At 44.1% G+C, this 12,368-nt stretch overlaps 3 protein-coding genes across 3 annotated transcripts; 1 reads left to right on the top strand and 2 right to left on the bottom strand.

Annotated features, from left to right (window-relative positions):
- Nucleotides 1–717: 717 nt before the first annotated feature.
- LOC116262970 (uncharacterized) lies at nucleotides 718–1,870 on the top strand. The gene is made up of 2 exons (XM_031642525.2): nucleotides 718–1,052; nucleotides 1,144–1,870. Exons 1-2 carry the CDS (start codon nucleotides 969–971, stop codon nucleotides 1,609–1,611), a joined length of 552 nt encoding a protein of 183 aa, XP_031498385.1. The 5' UTR covers nucleotides 718–968; the 3' UTR covers nucleotides 1,612–1,870.
- Nucleotides 1,871–3,432: 1,562 nt separating this feature from the next.
- LOC116262799 (probable pectinesterase/pectinesterase inhibitor 21) lies at nucleotides 3,433–5,559 on the bottom strand. The gene is made up of 2 exons (XM_031642303.1): nucleotides 4,426–5,559; nucleotides 3,433–4,287 (listed from the first exon to the last, which is right to left on the bottom strand). The coding sequence occupies exons 1-2, from the start codon at nucleotides 5,420–5,422 to the stop codon at nucleotides 3,566–3,568; spliced, it is 1,719 nt and encodes a 572-aa protein (XP_031498163.1). The 5' UTR covers nucleotides 5,423–5,559; the 3' UTR covers nucleotides 3,433–3,565.
- A 3,141-nt stretch (nucleotides 5,560–8,700) lies between these two features.
- LOC116262847 (putative pectinesterase/pectinesterase inhibitor 28) lies at nucleotides 8,701–11,243 on the bottom strand. The gene is made up of 2 exons (XM_031642368.1): nucleotides 10,128–11,243; nucleotides 8,701–9,657 (listed from the first exon to the last, which is right to left on the bottom strand). Exons 1-2 carry the CDS (start codon nucleotides 11,164–11,166, stop codon nucleotides 8,912–8,914), a joined length of 1,785 nt encoding a protein of 594 aa, XP_031498228.1. The 5' UTR covers nucleotides 11,167–11,243; the 3' UTR covers nucleotides 8,701–8,911.
- Nucleotides 11,244–12,368: the final 1,125 nt, after the last annotated feature.

Raw genomic sequence — 12,368 nt, 5'->3', positions numbered from 1 at the left:
TTATAATGTTTGAGTGAGGAGTCAGAAATACTTCTCCTTTGTTTCGGATCATTACTCGACATGTGTAATTCCAGTGAACTAAAGGGGCCGCCGTGCAGTTTCGAATCTCAGGTTCGAATTCTACTCATTGTTGGAGATCAAGGATTACCATCTTCTTAAAATTATATTATTTTAGATTTTTTGCAACTTCTCTCCCCAGTCAGGTTGCATATAAGTTAGAAAACTGATTTTGTCTTCCCGAATTTGATAATTAAATTACTTTCAAGCTAAAAAAGTGATTTTATTTCCGTAAAATTCCAAGGGGAGTTGAATAACCTGATCCAACGTGATTTTGGATGGGTCGCTTAACATAAAATCAGGTTTTAGAAACTCATTAAAAACTGAGGTTTAACAAAAATTTATTTGTACTCAAAAGCAACTTTTATATTTTTTATTTTCTTAAGGGGGGAAGAGTACCATATTTTAGTATTAGCCAACTTGCTTAAGCGATGGCGTTCACTTTTTCCTTCTGACGTAAAAAGGGTCCCTCAATTCAGAAAAGCAATCAAACGCCGCTTGAGGCCATTTATTTCATAGCAGCTCGGCGTTATAGCGTGTCAGAGTTGAAAGAGATAGCGAGCAAACGTGGCTTTCCCTTTTCAGATTATGACTGAAAACTAAGGCCTTTAATATAAGTTTCCCCAGGTAAGATCAAGAGACAAAAGCAAACACGGTAGAAAGAATCCTGGCGCTGTCAACAGCCAAGGTGTCCCTGTTCACTTCGACTGCCACCAATTTCCTTTGTTATGCATTTTTCCCCAGTCAGCCACCAAAAGGGCGGCACCACTTCATGGATGCAGTATTTTAACCGCTCCCTCTCTCTCTCTCTCCACGTCAAAGAAGCCTATTCCTCAAAAAGAAATAAGAACCTGCAGGGACTTTTCTTCTCGTCACTACTGTCTTGAAGGATTGTAAAGATCAAACAGAGGATGGCAGCCACATCTCCAGTATTCACTGCCCTTCAGCGCTCCCATTTTGGCGATCACGGTCTAGACCCTCAGATAAATTTGCAGGTTTCTTCTTCTTCTTCTTCTTCTTCTTCTCTTCTTGCTGTTGCCGCAGGCTGCCGCTCTTGATTATGCTTTCTAATTTTTAATGATGTAGGTATTCGAAAAGACAAAAAGGAACCGAAAAGTAGCAATGGCATTTGGACGGCGAGCCTCCACGACCACGAGCCCCTCAATGAAGAGTCTGCAGGTACAGAATTCACTAGCAAGAGGAGGAAGAGAAAGAAATAGCCTCAAGAAGATCGGAAAGGTGAGACGATGGTGGAACCGAACCCTCGTTTTCTTCTGGAAGATGAGGAGGAGGTTCGAGCCACGGACTTCATTGCCTTCGTCGTATGACATTAGAAGGATCAAGCTTGGTGATGGTCCCTCGACCATCAGGGCGTGTCCCGCCCCGATTTATGGCTCGGCCGACGCTTTTCCTCGCCGGAGAAGCCTGCCGGCAGGCAGGGGAAGAGCAGCAGAAGATGGGGAATTCAATGTCCCGTATCTCAGCCTGAAGGAGTTCAACATGGACCCTTGCCGATTCTCTACCCCCACCGCCCCCATCTACTTGGTCACTTAGCATATTACGAAGAGAGATTGGACCCCCGTCCCCTCCCTTCTTTAAAATCCTTTGCTTTTTGGCCCTTTCCCCTCTTCGTTTTAGGTGCTTTTTTGTGTTTCTTCTTTTCCTGTTCTTTGTAGATTCACTTCAGATGGTTCGAGTGTCTCTTCTGCAATGGGAAATATAGGGTAAATTGATCACTGTGGCTTGAGTGTGTCATGTTATATAACAGAAATAATGAAACTTGTTGAGGAAAAACTCAAGATTAAACTTATCATTTTTTGTACTTGAGAATGTCCCTCTTTCTGTCAGGAAGGTGGTGTGGCGAAAATGAGTACAGCGCGTTAAATTTTGATGTCGAAACGAAGATCCTGTCCGTCGATATCAGCTTAGAAGTTTACATAGTTTCTTTTTCGTTTTAATAAGAGCCTTCACTTCTCCTAAATGAATTACTTGCATCTGAGCCTTCATTTTAAATGGTTATTTTGTTTCTTTAGGTGTAATCGTGGCAATCTCTGCCGATCAGTTTACGGTCTGTCGATCTTTGAAGAAATCATTTTTCTAATTTCTAGACGTTGGCAGGTACGCCAAATTATATTACAGAAGCAAACTAAAATCTCTCTACTGTTCAATTTGGCGACTAAACAATTATGTACGTTCTTGGTGGAATCCATGACGAAGGAAGTGTTGAATGAGATCGACATTATCTGCAAATGCCAAGTTCACTTGAAATTCTCTGAAAACAAAAGAGTTTCAAGTCATCAGATACGTTGTCCGGAAATCAAACGAATCGTGCCAAACTAGCCGTTGGGCAGAGAAAAGAGCCGTTGATCTTGGCAGGGCCACCGATTGCGGAATTACATGGGCAGGAGGGGAATGAGGTCTATTCCGCGCCAGAAAGAGAGACAGAGTATTTGTGGGCGCCTCAAGTTCCCGTAAAAAGCTTCAGCGGTCTCATGATAAATTGAAAAAATCTTTATTCAGATCCTGAGCATGCTTGCAACCGTAACTCCACTTGCTCATACCCTTTTATTTTTTCCTTTGCAAGTTTCATATTGTTTACTATATATTTTTGTTGTTTGTTCTTTAATTTAATACCCTGCATTTTGAAGTTTCGCGGGGCCAATTATATTCTGGGACAGACATAAACGTGTTAGGCGTGAACTGAACTTTCATTGAACCAAAACCCAAATCCACAGTTCTATGGATGTGGATCCCAGAAAAAATGGTTAAAAATCCTTTTACATGTAGATTCTACCCAGAAAGGTTTTTGATCTGAATCCAAACAAGAGGTACAACATAGTGTTTATCTGATCCTGTCCTGAATCTAGATATCCCATTCAATGCACATCTGAAGATTAGTTTGAAGTAACAGGCCAGGTGTTGGCTGAACGTTTCAATGCCGAAAATCTATCTTTTAATTTGCCTAATTTGTGGCGACTTAGTAAAAGGCTAGCTCCCGTATTCAAATACAAATGGATAGCGTACAAGGATCCGCGTCATCTAAATCGGTTTTGAATTTGAATCGGGCAGCCTGCCGGTTAAGGGAACCGAGTTAATCAATTTGGAACGAGGATATCGTGTATATATATATATATATATAATAAAAAGCTTGAATTTTTTTACATTTAGCCACTAGCCACCTGAACCGAAGTAACTTCCTTTTATCTACCCGTCTCAATATTAACTAGGCGCTGATTGTTTGAAAATGGCCATGCCAGCGAAAGGAAGCCGAAGCCATTAGAAACAAAAATGTTCATCAGTATCATTGTCAACATTACGACCAAGGAAATGGAAAAAAAAAGTACCAAAATGGAAAAAGATTAAGCAGTAATGGAATGACGAACAAAGGCCATTTTTCGTTTATTTTATCCAACCTCGAGGATTACATTCTTATTTTGCTTTGCTTCCAAGGAATAACATCTCCAAAAGCCAGATGGGCACTTTAATTAATTGAATCTGCTTGTTTCAGTTAATGGGTAGCGCCGTCTGCGGAGCTGAGAGGCAACAGGCCGCCGGTGTAGGGCACGCCACTTTGCTTGACCCATCTAGCTCCCAGAAAGAGTTTATCGGCGGTGAACTTGGTCGCGTGATCGGTTGAAAGGGACTTGATTCCCCTCCACTTGACCCTCGAAGCGGTGCTGGAACCAGGACCCCTGTTGTCGAATTCAGAGTAGAAGAGCGTGTTCAGACCGAAGTTTCCCATCCATTCCATCCAACCAGCGGGCTGCACGAGGTCGTCCAGATACGACTGCATGATGATGGTCCTGGAGTACTCCTTCCATGGCCTCCCAAGGAAGGTGGGGAGCTTGTTCCTCAGTGGGTAGTACTCAGGGTCTGCGGTAATGGTGCAGTTCTGGAGCACGAGGATGGTGGGCTCGCGCCTGTCCTTCCTTCCCTGTGCAGTGCAGATGTTCTGCTGGTTGTCCAGCGGCTTCCGCACCACGATCTTGCAGTTCTGGAAGACGGCGATGGAGTCGCCGAAGATGAAGTCGATGGTGCCGGAGATGGTGCAGTCCCGGTAGAACTGGCGGTTGGTGTGGGCGTACAGAGTGTCTTGGTAGCCGTCCATCTGGCAGTTGTAGAAGATGGCCATGTCAGCTCCGACGCGGAGGGCCACGGCTTGGTGCTTTTCGGCGCCGGCGCTATTCTCGAATCCGATGTCCCTTGCGATGAACCCCTCCGCGATCACAGCTGTCCAACACACACATAATTAAATGCATAAGCAGTCAGTCGAGACTTTTAATCGCGATCTACAGTTAAGCGAATTAAAAGAAAAGATAATAATGCAGGTGGACTGGGTGCTGGCATGGTGGTCTAGATTCTACTTACCAACGGTGGAAGTCTTGAAGGTGGGAGTGCCATCGATGAAGTTCTTGTTTCCGGTGATCTTCGTCTGGGTTGGTCCGTCTCCCATCAACATGAGGTGAGACAGGGTCCTGTTGATCTGAAGGTACTCCTCATAGACACCAGCCTTCACGTATATGACAAAGGTGCCGTTCCTCACCTTAGGCACAGCGTCAAGTGCGTCGCTAATGGTAGTGAACTGACCGCTCCCGTCCTTGGCCACCACAATATCGGGCACGATGCTGGTGGTCGGGACACTGAGCAGCCGCCGTTTTCCGCCCGACACCCACGAGGGGAACCCATCCTCGCCGACGTCTGGCGTCGACATGAGGCGGCGGTTTTTGAGGAACTGGACATCGAGGGAGGTGAAGACGCTGGAGACCTGATCGACAATGGCGAGGGCGTTGCTTGTGAGCTCGCCGGCGGTCTTCATGATGCTCCTCATCTTCTCACCGACGTTGCCGGTGGTGTTCTCGAATCCATCGAGGCAGGTCTCCTGGTAGGTGACGGATGAGCTGAGCCACGTCTTGACGTCGTCGACGAGCTCTTCTATGTTTGATAGATCGATGGTACCGACGTGTTCGATGGACTTTTGGAGGTCAGCAATGGCGTAGTCCATGAGCTCCCCACAATTGTCGAGCGCCTGCTTCGTTCTCGAGTCCTTCGCTCCCTCCTGCAACAGCGTCGAATGGTTGAGGACCTTGTGGATCTCATTTATGGCGACCTTGAAGGCGATCTTGACGAGGTCCTTGGGGTCGGTAGTGTTGGAGCCAGCAGCTGCGGTCAGCTCGGAGACGCATGCGTCCTTGTAGTCGGTGGGCTGACAGATTGAGGTGATGGCCTTATACGAGGGACTGATCTCCTCAGTGGAGCCGGAGCTGTGGCCGGAGCGGCCCTTGGACACGCCGACGGACACGGCTACGACCATGGCCAAGAGGACGACGGAGGCCACCGATACGATGGCGATGCGTTTTGACGACATTTTTTTTGAGGGGGGTTTTTTCTTTCTTTTCTGATGTGTGAAAACAAAATGAAAGAGAGGGAAAAGAGAGAAAGTTTATTGGAAAAGAAGAACGGGGTGATTTTCCTTCCCCCCTCCCTTTGTGCGATATGGGGAGATGTTTTCTCTCATCACAATGGCTGACAGAATCGGAATTTATAGTGGAAGGAAGGAAGTGATTGAGTGGCTGTAGTTAACTGGAGAGAAAGATGGATCCCTAGAGTTGAGGGAAGCCTTTCATCGAATCGAAGAATGAATGGCGTTAAAGTTTGAAAAGGAAAACTAACTCCGCCCTCGCTGAAACCGTTGAGTGTTGCCTTTGTTTAGTAAAAGGAATTGTTTAGCATGTTCTCGTTGTTTCCGGTGCAAGCCTGCGGGAGAACAACTTTGATTGCCAAAAATGGACGACAGGGAAATAGCAAGGCAGAGAAGCCCACAATTAAGCTAAAGACGGAGTCGAGAGAGATGACCTTCTGTTATTGAAAGAGCAATAGCAACACAATGTTCTTTCAAATGCAATATTCCACGGAAATTTGTTTGTCCATTTTTAAAATGCGCTTCAAAACACTCTGCCACTCAGCGTTCTTGTGATCAAAAACGCCCCCAAAGGGTCCCTTTCTCATTAAAGGCTATAAGAATTACTTATATGATGTTTGCTTATATAACCCATCACCTCTTTCCCCTTGTTGTTTTTTCTCTTTGTTTTTCTTTTAAAGGTCTTTCAACATGATAGATTGGATGACCTAATTAAATAGTTGTAGTTTTCTAAAAAGTTAAAGTCACCCTTATATATATATATATATTTTAAAGGGTGATATATGTGTGTGTGTTGAGTTTGTGCAGCTTGAGATAAAAACTGATTTAGTTTATAAGTTCTATTTTTTGTTGGTCTGCACTTGATTTATTTAAGAAATTAGTCAACCGAGTTTCTCAACACTATGCAGCCAAATGCATCTTCCATTTAGCAGACATAATCCTCCATGTGTGCGAACTGAGTGAAAAATAGCGTCTGTTTTGGAAAAGTTTCAGCAGTTATATATACACTGTGTTGTCCACAATCCAATGTCGGGTTCATAGCTTTTTTGAAGCGTGATGAAAAGCGATTATGATTTGACATGCTGAATGCATGATCGGTTAGATTTGAGTCATCATATATTTATAGTTGATAGTTCGAACACAGAGTACCCAAATATAGAAGTACCTTTAAGATTCGGAAGCAAGGCAAGGCTCTCAAATAATCTTGGATTCAAGCGCTGAGGAACCTTTTAGGAGCTCGATTATAAATCCATGTTCATTCATATTTAAACCAGGTTCCAAGTTTGCAACCTTTTTCAAATGTCAGCTCAAGCAATTGTAAGCTGATGTTTGATGCGAGGAACAAAAAAAACCCGACGAAGCATTCTATTCTATTCTGCCATTCCACCGGTTTGACATTGGGTGCGTCAAATCTTCATGTACCCGCTCGCGGACTCACCCACAGATGGAATGTGGGCGTGCACCCACTTGACCCGCATTGTAACGTGTATAAGGACACACAGCACGGCCAAGGTTCGGCTACGAACATGCCATTAAAGATATTTTGGGCTTGTCGCCCTTTTCCAACTTTAGGAAGATCTCTCCTTTCATCTCTATGCTTTCATGTTTAGGGGCATTTTGGTCATTTAATTCTTATGGATTTACATAGAACTTTGGGAAGGCCAAGCGATCTTTGAGTTTCTGCCCTTACAAAAAACAAAAAAAAAAGGATTTTACCGACATGAGAAAACGTAAATAAAAATGAGCGTACCTAAAGGTTGTGTAACAATCTCTTTTATAGGAACGTCAGCGAAGGTAGTGTTCCCGATATTTTTATTAATTTTTCTGTACTATATTAATAAGAAGTAATTTTTAGGGGCATGAAGTATTAAATGCCACTGAAAATCAGTTGTATTGATGTGAAAATTGCGTCACTAAATTTTGACACTTTTGTGAACGTGTGGACGTTGCTTTAGCCTATACCGATGGGTTATTTCACCGCTATAGACGGTTTGAATTGTTAGAGAAAGCAACTCGCATAACAATTTTTGGTTTGGCATCTTAGGCAAAAAGAAACAAGTTGATCCTGTCAGCAACATCTTTTACATTATGACAGATAATTTGATTCTGAATTGATTACGGCGAAACCGAACGTATCCTCCTTTAACCAGCAAGTTGAATAACGACTTCTATTTCCCCACCCATATTGACATTTTATACAATGGAATTCATTTGGTAGTGGGAAGACGCACTAGCTTTAATGGTCGGTGTTGTTAATATTTGTCTTGTAATACTTGCTCGTGTCGGACAATTCAGATTATACTGACCACATATCGAAATGGAGCCGGCGAATATACACCATAATACTACGCAATTGTATTTTTTAAATATTTAAGAATAAAGCATATTAGCTAGTATTATGCCGTCAAGAAACTGAAACAATATAACAATCGATGTTGATAAGACTGCTAGTGATGTGTTTATGGTACATCAATCTTGCATTTATTTAAGATATATAAAAATTGAGATATACTTATGAAATCTTCGAGATGTTTGCCTTCATAGAATGGGATCACTTTACCAAATGGCTAAACGAAGCCTTATTGTAAAGTGATCTCCTGTTACTTTCGTCTGTTTTTTATTGCTGTTGATTCTTTTTATTCGTCAATGAATAAAAGGAGGGATGCCAACTCCCAGCAAGCTTGCATCGCAAGATCCATCTTAGAAGTGTTTTTTATAATATCCAAATTGAGCTATTAGTGCACTAATAGATGAAAATTTTACTTTCAATCAAATGGCTGTATCAAGTGTTCCATATAAACCTTTGGGGGTGTTTGGCTGACAACCTAAAACCATGTTTTGGGAGACAAAACTTGGTTTTGCCTCAAAACACCAATTCAAGAACGTTTGGATGACATTGAAACTGGGTTTTTGCCAAAACCAGGTTTTCATGAATGCCTAAAAAACTACCTCCTTCCCGGTTTTTCAGGTAAGACTAATTCTTACCTCTAAACTAAGTTTTTCACTTGTCATCCAAACATCCAATCCAAGTTTATATACCCAAATAGTACATGCACAGTCTTTTATCCAGTGCACCAACCTACCCCAATCTTTAAAACTTACTTTTGCTTAATTGGTAATATGAAGGTGTTCCATAAATTTTGTAAGAACGCCCTTTAAACGACACCCACTCTGCTAAAGGCGTTGTATCAGTGAAAACAAAACCATCATGCAACAAATTTGTATCTGAAATATATTTCAATGTGTTTATTATACATGCCATAAAGAAATGAGGATTAACAAATTTGAAACAAAAACGAAGAGATCTTTCCCACGGCTTTGTCCAATATCTAGGCCTGCAGTCTTATTTTGCCCAAAGAGAACCATCAACCCCTCTCTCTTTCTCTTTCTCACACCAAAGAAAGCCTTCTAGGAACTGAGCCCTAGTTCGGTTCACTAGTTTGGTGATTCAGCGGGCGCCGCTGGGAGCTGCTGGTCGGGGGAAGCAAGAGGCAGAAGGCCACCGGTGTAAGGCACGCCACTTTTCTTAATCCACTCGTTATCCTGGAAGATTGCATCAGGTGCGTATGCGGCTGCATCTGCGGCTGTCAGGGTCCTGACTCCCGCCCACTTGACCCTCCCGTCCAGTTTGGAACCAGGGCCCCTGTTGTCGAACTCAGCGTAGAAGAGCGTGCTGAGGCCGAAATCTCCCATCCATTCCTTCCACCCAGCAGGCTGCACGATGTCGTCCATCCATGACTGCATGATGATGGTCCTCGAGTACTCCTTCCATGGCCTTCCCAGGTAGGTCGGGAGTTGGTCCTTAAACGGGTAGTAGTCGGGCTCCGCTGTAAAGGTGCAGTTGTGGAGGACGATGAGGGTGGATTCCCTCTTGTCCTTCCTTCCCTGTGCAGTGCAGATGTTCTGCTGGTTTTCCATCGGCTTCCTCACCACGAGCTTGCAGTTCTGGAAGATGGAAATGGAGTCACCGAAGATGAAGTCGATGGTGCCGGAGATGGTGCAATCCCGGTAGAACTGGCGTTTGGTGTGGGCATAGAGAGTGTCTTGGTAGCCGTCCATCTGGCAGTTGTAGAAGATGGACATGTCCGCTCCCACCCGGAGGGCCACAGCTTGGTGCTTCGCGGCGCCGGCGCTGTTCTCGAATCCAATGTCCCTTGCCATGAATCCATCTCCAACGACCACTAAAAGAACAGAACAACAGATACCAAACATCAGGCGTCTGAGTTTTGATCTTATAATCTATCATATAATCTATATCCAAACAAGGGTGACGCCTGCATCTGTTTCAATAAAAAAGAGCTACATCCACCTGATCACCAGGGACTTGGAATAATCTATCATATTTATATCCAAACAAGGGTGGCGCCTGCTTCTGTTTCAATGAAAAAGAGCTACATCCGCCTGATCACCAGAGACTTGGATTTGAACTCGAAATTTTTAAACACTTAAGTGCATGTTCTACGCAAGGTTCTGGCGGATGCAGCCGATTGGACAACGGTTTTGTGATTAATTTCCTTTTCGCCATCAAATTCGACCCAATACGATTCTTATTTATTATATTTTAGTTACCCGAATATGGGCCGGCCATGTAGTCCTAAGTCTGGCTAACCAAAGCTTCAGGGCATTAAGGAAGGAAGAAGGATGCACTCACCGACTGTGGCGGTCTTGAAGGTGGGAGTTCCATCAATGAAATTCAGGTTTCCGGTGATCTTGGTCTTGGTTGGTCCATCACCCATCAACATGAGATTGGTCATGGTCCTGTTGATCTGAACCAGCTCCTCATACACTCCTTCTTTCACGTATACCACATAGGTGGTGTTCTGCCTCTTAGGCACGCTCACGAGTGCATCACTGATTGTTTTAAACTGCCCGCTTCCATCCTTGGCCACCACAACATCAGGCTTAATGCTGCTGGTCGGATCTTCGAGCAGTCTCCGCTTTGCAGGCGACACCCACGAGGGGAGCCCATCGTCCGAGAGGAGGCGTCGGCGGTTTTTGGTCAGGAAGGGGATATTCAGGTTGGTCAGGATCGAGGAGATCTCGTCGACGATTGCGAGGGTGTTGCTGCTGAGTTGGCCTGCCGTCTTCATTAAGCTCCTCATCTTCTCGCCTACGTCGCCGGTGGTGTTCTGGAATCCATCGAGGCACGTCTCCTGGTTGGCGACGGTGGCGCTGAGCCACGTTTTGAGGTTCTCTAGAAGGTCATCGATATCAGAAAGATCGATGTTACCCATCTGTTCGATGGACTTCTCGAGATCGGCAATGGAGGAGTCCATGAGCTCCCCGCAACTGTCGAGCGCCTGCTTCGTTCTCGAGTCCTTTTCCGCCTCCTGCAACAACGCCGACTGGTTGAGGACCTTGTGGATCTGGTCCACCGTGACCTTGAAGGCGAGCTTAACGAGGTCCTTGGGGTCGGTGCTGGCGTTTGAGCCGGCGGCAGCGTTGAGCTGGGTGACGCAGGCTTCCTTATAGTCCGTGGGTTGGCATATCGCGGTGATGGCCTTATATGACGGGCTGATATCCTCCGCGGAGCCGGAGTCCCCACCGGAACCGTGGTTCTTGGACACGCCAACGGAGACGGCGACGACCATGGCCAAGAGGACGACGGAAGCGACTGATATGATGGCGATCTTCTTCTTCTTGCCACCGTCTCCACCGGAGGCTTCACCGTATCCTCGAAAGGATGACATCTTTTCTCTCTTTTCTTTTTCCTTTGTTCAAGAGAGCGGGCAATTGATTTAGAGATGGATGGAAGTGGCTGACTGGTTCCATATATGTATATATAGGGAAGAAGGAACGGAGTTGAATGGTTGAGGTGTGTGCCCTAGTAGGAGGATTTGTGGCTTTCGTTGTTTCAGCTTTGCAGAAAGAGAGAGAGAGATGAAGAGAGGGAGTTCAAAGGGTCAAATGAGGTGCATGGTCGTTGGTAAGGATCTTGTTTACGAAAATGTTGGATGTTTTCTTCAAAGCGTTGCAGCTGCTGGTTTCTTTCTTGCGTTCCTATATTAAGGCGTCGAGAGACTAAAAAGAAGGGTGGCGTAAATGACCGCACAAGTGGAGACTACGTCGAGGACGCATGACTCTCCCTCAACGTTGCCCTGGAATTAGGCGGACCAGGTAAGATTCGCTGCTATATGACCAAAGAGGCGTGCTTCTGTTGATGGTGGCCAGGGCAATGGAGACCGCACGTTTGGCAGTCGAATCTGTTGTTTTCACTTTTATACGACGTGTGCTTGATTCACGATTTTTAATATATTCGTCAAAACTCGTATGATCAAGAAAACTTCGATAAAGCTAAAATAAATGATAATGAATGTAAATGTTAAAACTATAATTAGGTAGTCTATTTTGTATTGGATCTTTGGAAGTTTTACCCCTTTACAAGAGATTCATTTAATTTTTAAAACGTTATTGTTAAATTTATATACTGCAAAAAAAAAAAAAAATTTCTTGAACAAGTAGACGGTCATGGAAAATATTTATCGCTGCATAGAATCTATACGCTTATAGGAATCAATTATTGATATAGTATATATATGTCAATATAGAAAATATATGTTGCCGCATTAACATTTCTGAAAAATCACTTAGTTTTATTTATGAGTACTTTTTTTTTTGGTTTTATCATTTGGTAGCGCCTCATGGCCCAGATTTCTGATTCCCAAATGGGATTCTGGGATGATAAAGTGGACTAATTGGAATGTTGAACAAAAATCCTGCTTTAGAAGCACATGGAATCCCAGGCATTCCAAGCTGGTCGTTCTTGAAGCATATATGGAGCGCATAAGAGGTTTTCCTGTAAAACACTTTGAGGGAGGAGGCACCTAGGCCAATGCGTCACCCCAATTATTTGAAAAAATAACTTGAAAAATTTAAAAAATTTTAGTTGTGT

Source organism: Nymphaea colorata, chromosome 10 (genome assembly GCF_008831285.2).
Source record: "Nymphaea colorata isolate Beijing-Zhang1983 chromosome 10, ASM883128v2, whole genome shotgun sequence".
Lineage (NCBI taxonomy): Eukaryota > Viridiplantae > Streptophyta > Magnoliopsida > Nymphaeales > Nymphaeaceae > Nymphaea > Nymphaea colorata.
Note: the sequence above shows the minus strand (reverse complement) of the source record. Positions and strands in the feature narration are given on the sequence as shown.

Bases quoted from the DNA above. Each gene is read 5' to 3' on its own strand.
- LOC116262970 (XM_031642525.2), top strand. From the start codon at position 969: ATGGCAGCCACATCTCCAGTATTCACTGCCCTTCAGCGCTCCCATTTT. The intron at 1,053-1,143 runs GTTTCTTCTTCT...TTAATGATGTAG, and splicing joins ACCCTCAGATAAATTTGCAG to GTATTCGAAAAGACAAAAAG.
- LOC116262799 (XM_031642303.1), bottom strand. From the start codon at position 5,422: ATGTCGTCAAAACGCATCGCCATCGTATCGGTGGCCTCCGTCGTCCTC. The intron at 4,288-4,425 runs GTAAGTAGAATC...TGTGTTGGACAG, and splicing joins CTTCAAGACTTCCACCGTTG to CTGTGATCGCGGAGGGGTTC.
- LOC116262847 (XM_031642368.1), bottom strand. From the start codon at position 11,166: ATGTCATCCTTTCGAGGATACGGTGAAGCCTCCGGTGGAGACGGTGGC. The intron at 9,658-10,127 runs GTGAGTGCATCC...CTGTTCTTTTAG, and splicing joins CTTCAAGACCGCCACAGTCG to TGGTCGTTGGAGATGGATTC.